Source organism: Cucurbita pepo, chromosome LG11 (genome assembly GCF_002806865.2).
Source record: "Cucurbita pepo subsp. pepo cultivar mu-cu-16 chromosome LG11, ASM280686v2, whole genome shotgun sequence".
NCBI classification, from domain to species: Eukaryota; Viridiplantae; Streptophyta; class Magnoliopsida; order Cucurbitales; family Cucurbitaceae; genus Cucurbita; species Cucurbita pepo.
Window position 1 is genome coordinate 3673707 of NC_036648.1, and position 7136 is coordinate 3680842.

Consider the following 7136-nt stretch of genomic DNA (forward strand, 5'->3'; position numbering starts at 1 on the left):
ATTAGCCTAAATCAAATAATATTACACAAAATGAAATTACATTATTTATTTATTTTTGCTATTTGGGCCATAATAATTGAATAATTGAAAAGTGTTCTCCTTTTTTTGAGATATGGGTGTGATTGAAAAGGTGACATGTGTTCACTTCAATTCGCTCAAGTCCCAATTGTGTTTTTGTTTGATTCCCTAAGAAATGAGAGCAATTCAATGTTTGACATCTTTCTTTTTCATTTCAATTTTATCATAAAATATCACATTTTTTACGCAATAATTCACCAATTTTTTCTCTCGATCGGTTCATTCAATATCAACGTATTTTGCTCTCGTTAACAATCATCGTTGTATACAACATTTTTCTGTATATAGATACGATTATTCGACATTCTTTCTCCTAATCTCATTTTTCTTTTTCCCACTCTCAATTTCTATCTAGACTTGCACTCAATTGATGTCGAGGTAGTTCGCCGTCAATCGATGAGTCAGCCTGATAATAATCACTCGTATGTGCTTTCTTATTTTGCTCCCTCTCTCCCTCACTCTTGTTCCACTTCAACATATAGCTAACTCTAGCATTGTCGCCTTCCCTAAACAACGCTCAACAGTGGATTACTGCCACTAGGACACTCCAAATGTCATTGTTATTGAAAATTTCTAGTGACCAAAATTTCGAGCGTTGGATTTTTGGATTTGAACAACAACCTTTTCGAGTTAGACCCACAAATTATAATATTTTTAAGCCCTGTCACATTAAAACACTCTTCGAACTCAATTATAATGTTGTGACCTAGGCTCGGAATGTTTTTTTTCTTTTGGTAATACTACCACATTTAATCTAGTCGAGCGTTAAACTTAATTATGTTTTAGAATTAGACAAAGGCTTTTATAAACCAAGTGAGGAATACATCTTGTTGTGAATTAGGTTAGATATAAGCATTTTCTTGTGACTCATGTTGTATGTTCGTTCATACGATGAATGTGATAGTTTTACATACATTGTTCATCTACCAAGTGTCAATTCCAAGTAGTTAGGATAAAATCTTCTTCAACTACTAATTATACACTACCAAATAATCGGTAAAACTCAGAACACAAGTTAATTATCGACACAGTCACACGAAAAGAAAACGACATATTTCTACCAATCAAATCCAATAGAAAATAACATTTTTCACGAACCCTTACTAACATAGCATACACGTGATAACAACTTTAACAGAAACTGTAGAAGTCAAGTCATCACAATATATGATTGATAATATTTTTCGACCCATAATCTAATTTTATAAAACTATCGATCACACGATGACGGTCGGGTCAAGTCAAGTCAAATGAGAGAGGGAGAGAGAAGAAGAAGGTATAGAATTAATGGTAAGAAAAATTGGGTAATGCAAAAGTTAGTAAGAGATAATAATATGATTAAGAGAGAGAGAGAGAGAGAGAGAAAAAGAGGAAGTTAAAAAGAGAGTGCTAAGTATGAAAAGGCGAAAACCCGTGCATTGCCATTGCTTCGATTGCGTGGGAAAAAGCTGAAGACCCAAAAAATAAAATAAAATAAAATAAAATAAAATAATAGAGAGCGTGTACAACACGCGCAGTGACTCCAAAAGAAACCCAAACCAAAAAAAAGAGGAAGCGCGTGAGATTAGGTTGTAATTATTATTTATTAGGGTGTTTTTAAAAAAATATTAAAAAGAAACTAGAAAGACAGTCAATCCAATTCCAAAGTCCCTAAAAAATAAAATAAAATAAAAAATAAAATAAAATAAAAAATAAAATAAAATAAATTCTCTCTCTAAAAAAGGCAGTATCTGACCCCTTCTCTTTCTCTCTCCATTATCTCTAATATATTGAGACAAAACTGGTTTAAAAAAGCTTCTTCCTTTACATTCAAGAATTTTTTTTTTTTTTTTTTTTTTTTTTTTTTTTTTTTTGGTTTTGGTTTTGGTTTTGGGGGTTAATGACACCAAAAGAAGAGCTCTCTATCTCTCTCTCTCTATACTCCTCTGCCCCAAAAGCATTTTCCAGAAATCCTTGCAACTGATTATATAGTACTTCCAATTCCCTCATTTTCCAGAAATTCTCTCTCTCTCTCTCTCTCTCTCTCTCTCTCTCTCTCTCTCTTTTTAACTAAAAACATTTGAATTTCACTCGCTTTCCCTCTGTTTTATGGTGTTTGTGACATGTTTTATCGTAACAGGACACTCCTTCTTCTTCTCCTTCTTCTTCTTCTTCTTCTTCTTCTTCTTCGCGGTTCTGTTTCTTAATTTCTTTTACTATTTCCAATTATTGCTCACCAAATTTTGTCTACCTTATTTTGGGTTATTCCTTCAGATGGGTTCAGACTAAAAAGTTGTGGAGAGAGAGAAACAAGGAAATAAAAGGGAGAGAGAGAGAAGATGTTCTTGTGAATGAGGGGATCTCGTCTTTCTTTGTCTCTGTTCAATTCTGACTTTCCCCTCTCTTCTTCTTCTTCTTAAGCATCTTCTGATTCTTAATGGATACAGATATATTGTTTTTCATGTATTCCTAGATCCCTTGTTATGAAATTAGAAGAAGATTGAAGCTATGCTAAGCTTTTGATTTCATTTTTCTCTTCTGGGTTATGGGAATTTGTCGATTTTTTCGATCGATTTCATCTTTTTATTGACTTTTTTCATCTGGGTTTTTTATTTTAGTTGCGGATTTCTTTGATTCGTTTGGTTTTTGAGGGAATTTGGGAACTGGGTTTGTGTTTTTTTCTATTGTAAATGAGAGCTGGGTTGAGTACGATTCAGCAGACTCTTACGCCGGAGGCGGCGAGTGTGCTGAATCACTCTATAGCTGAAGCTGGTCGTCGGATTCATGGACAAACGACGCCGCTTCATGTGGCGGCGACGCTTCTTTCTTCGCCGAGTGGGTATCTCCGGCAAGCTTGTATTAAATCGCATCCAAATTCGTCTCATCCCCTTCAGTGTCGTGCGCTTGAGCTCTGTTTCAGCGTCGCCCTTGAGCGACTTCCGACGGCGCAAAACGCTAGTCCTGGTGCTGAGCCGCCTATTTCCAACGCGCTTATGGCTGCTCTTAAGCGTGCTCAAGCCCATCAGCGCCGTGGCTGCCCCGAACAACAGCAACAGCCTCTCTTGGCTGTTAAAGTTGAGCTCGAACAGCTGATTATCTCGATTCTTGATGACCCGAGTGTGAGCCGTGTTATGAGGGAAGCTAGTTTTTCTAGCCCTGCTGTTAAGGCTACCATTGAACAGTCGTTGAATACGCCGGCTCCGGCGAGTTCTTCGCCGATTGGGGGATTGGGGTTTCGACCACCACCGAGGAATTTGTACTTGAATCCACGGCTGCAGCAGCAGGGGAGCGTCGTCCCGCCGGTGCAGCAGAGGGGGGAGGAAGTCAGGAAGGTCTTAGACATATTGCTGCGATCAAAGAAGAGGAATCCAGTGCTGGTTGGGGAGTCGGAGCCCGAAGCCGTGGTGAAAGAATTGTTAAAGAGAATTGAAAATAGAGAATTGGGTGATGGGATACTCTCTAATGTTCATGTGATTCATTTGGATAAGGAGATTTGTTCTTCTGATAGGCTCAAGGAATTGGGAGATTTGGTGGAGAGTAGAATGAAGAATCTGAATGGTAATGGAGGGGTTATTCTTGATATGGGGGACTTGAAATGGCTGGTTCAGCAGCAGCCTGCGACCGGGGGTGGTTCGGGGTCGGTCACAATGCTGCAGCAGCAGCAGCAGCAGCAGCAGCAGGTTGTTTCGGAAGGCGGGCGTGCTGCGGTGACAGAGATGGGGAAGCTTCTTGCCAAATATGGAAACGGCGATGGTGGTCGGGTTTGGTTGATTGGTACTGCAACTTGTGAGACATATTTAAGGTGTCAAGTTTATCATCCATCCATGGAGAATGATTGGGACTTGCAGGCTGTGCCTATTGCTGCTCGTGCGCCTCTTCCCGGATTGTTTCCGAGGTATAGCTTGCTGTCTTTGATCGATTTCGACCTGTTTATGAATGAATGCTTGTTCTGTAGCTTTGAATCATTTTGATTGTTTGCATCAAATTCTGTTGTTGGTTTAGATTGAATGCTTCAAACATAATCTGTGTCCTGTTTATTAGGCTTGGTACCACTGGGGTTCTTAGTAGCCCAGCTGAATCGTTATCCTCGATCAAGGGATTCCCGACCGTGACCACGATTCCGATGCGATCGGTGATGCACAAGAGCCTTGATCCTTCTCAGAAAACAAGTTGTTGCTCTCAATGTATGCGAAATTATGAACAGGAACTCGAAAAACTTGCAGCCAATGAGTTTGACAAACCATCTTCTGTAGCTAAACCAGAAGGAGCCAAGGCATCATCTCTCCCTCCGTGGCTGCAGAACGCGAAGGCCCGAGATGAAGATGCAAAGAAACACGACACGACCGAGGTGAGTTCGACTGCAATTCTTGATTTATTCATCGGCAATCTGCAGCATTTGTTAAATGAAGAATCTTTCCTGTTTCAGAATTTGGATAAAGAACTGTTGCAAAAGCAGAAGACTCAAGAACTACAGAAGAAATGGCACGATACGTGCTTGAATCTTCATCCTAATTTCCATAATCTGAATACGTTCGGTTCCGATAGAACCGTACCGATACCGATACCGATGTCTCTCCCTTTAACGGGTTTGTACAGTTCGAATTTGCTCAGGCATCAACCTTCCCAACCTAAGTTACAGCTGAATAAAGGATTTGGTGAAACTCTGCAGCTGAAAACAAATCCACTTCTGTTCAACAAACAATCCGAAAAGGTTGTATCGATCTCGAGATCGGGTAGCCCTGTAAGGACTGAGTTGGCTCTAGGGCGAATGAACGACGGTGAGATCTCGGCTGAGGAAACGCATAGAGAGCGTGTGAAGGACTTTCTCGGTTGCATATCTTCTGAACCTGAGAACAAAGTCTGTGAACTGCAGAGTAGTAAATTTGTCGATGCGTCGGATATCGACTCGTACAAGAGGCTCTTCAAAGGTATATTAGAGAAGGTATGGTGGCAGCAAGAAGCAGCATCAGCCTTGGCTACAAGTGTGACTCAGTTCAAATTGGGAAATGGAAAACGACGAGGTACGGTTCCGAAAGGAGACATGTGGCTCTTATTCTTGGGTCCCGATCGAGTTGGAAAGAAGAAGATGGCAACTGCTCTTGCAGAGTTGGTATCGGGATCCAATCCTGTAACCATTTGTCTTGGCTCGAAACGGAGTGATGGAGAATCGGAGATACGTATTCGTGGTAGAACTGTGTTAGATAGAATATCAGAGGCCGTTAGAAGGAACCGATTTTCTGTCATTGTTCTTGATGATTTTGACGAATCTGATATGTTGGTTCGTGGAAGCATAAGACGAGCTATGGAGAGAGGTCGATTCACCGATTCTCACGGTCGCGAAATTAGCCTTGGTAATATCATCTTCATCCTTACAGCAACCTGGATACCGGATGATATGAAACAGTTATCGAACGGGAATTCACTCGAGGAAGAGAAGTTTGCTAGTTTAGCAAGAAGCGCTTGGCAGTTAAAACTATCTGTTAGCGAGCAGACAGTTAAGCGTAGAGCCGAATGGGCGCACGGTGAAGAGCGGTGTTTGAAACCAAGAGTGGAAACTGGTTCAGCCATAGCATTTGATCTTAACGAATCAGCAGATGCAGAGGATGAGAAGACAGACGGATCATTGAATTCAAGTGATGTAACAACCGATCACGAAACCGAGCATGGCCTCAACACTCGTCATTTATCGTTCACAACAACATCGGCCTCACGAGAGATGTTCAAAACAGTCGACGATGCAATCGTCTTCAAACCAGTAGACTTCGCCCCGATCAAGCACAACATCACAAGCACCATCAAGAAGAAGTTTTCATCCATTGTTGGGGAAAAGATCTCACTTGATCTACAGGAGAATGCTCTTGAAAAGATCACGAGCGGGGTATGGCTCGGGAACACGAATGTTGAAGAATGGACCGAAAACTTTCTCGTTCCGAGCATAAAAGAGCTCAAAGCTCGTCTTTCGACTACCAATGCCTTCGAGTCCATGGTGGTCAAGCTCGATTCCGATAGCGACATACGTTGTCGGGGCTCAGAAGGTCAATTACCTTGTAGCATCAAGGTGGTTGTGGGGGAAAAACTGTGAAATTTGCAGAGGTTCAAAGCAGCTGGAATTTTGTAACTTTGTTGGATAGAGATGTAAATATACTTGAATGGAAGGGTAAAACTGTAAAACAAACGGAAAAAATGGTTAAAAGAATTGGATATGAGGGAGGCTGAGATGACTCAGGATAAATTTACTTCTTTTTTTTTTTTTTTTTTCTTCCCAANTTCACTACCTCTAAATTTATATAGCAATTAAAGAATAAAGGTGGGTGACGGTTAATTTTTTTTTCCCGCTAATTTTCGAGTATTTTTCACAAAAATAAATGCAAAAATATGAACAAAGATCGACTCGGGTTTGATACCAAATACATGCCAACATCATTTATAAGTAGTAAATAAGTCTAAAGAATTTTTGAAAGATTAGAGTACTAAAAATACTTAGTAAGTAACCCGCTATAGAGGTTAAGATAAGCATACATACACAACAAGATATCAGAAAGTTGAAGAACAAGCATACATACACAACAAGATATCAGAAAGTCGAAGAACCTAAGAACGGTTCATAATTGGTTAATTTTTATGCACACAAACGAGTAGCTGCCACAAGTCAAAATTGTTAGACGAACATGACTCTCCACAATGGTATGATATTGTCCACTTTGAGCATAAGCTCCCATGGCTTTGCTTTACCTCATACGAATGAAGTTAGTATTCCTCACTTATAAACCCATGATCATTCCCTAAATTAGCCGATGTGGGCTTCCATCATCCAACAAAAGTCATTAAATTGTGGCACAATATCGATCATATCATAAAGAATTTGATAAGAAATGGCTAAGCATGTCCATGCTACGAAGAATTAGACCCTGATCTTGTTTGATGAAATTCACGAGTATCACTATGAAGAATTAGGATACAGTCTTCCTTGATCTTGGATTAAAATGAAAACGAACGAACACAAACGAGTGTGGATAAGAGCAACAAAAAATGTTGAGGCACAAGTATGAACATAAGAAATAATAAAGACATAAAATGAA

The 7136-nt window shown here is 39.8% G+C and overlaps 1 protein-coding gene across 1 annotated transcript; it reads left to right on the top strand.

Moving 5' to 3' along the window:
• The first annotated feature begins 1925 nt into the window (after positions 1 to 1925).
• LOC111805401 (protein SUPPRESSOR OF MAX2 1-like) lies at positions 1926 to 6293 on the top strand. Its single transcript, XM_023690484.1, has 3 exons — positions 1926 to 3952; positions 4099 to 4405; positions 4484 to 6293. Exons 1-3 carry the CDS (start codon positions 2748 to 2750, stop codon positions 6137 to 6139), a joined length of 3168 nt encoding a protein of 1055 aa, XP_023546252.1. The 5' UTR covers positions 1926 to 2747; the 3' UTR covers positions 6140 to 6293.
• Positions 6294 to 7136: the final 843 nt, after the last annotated feature.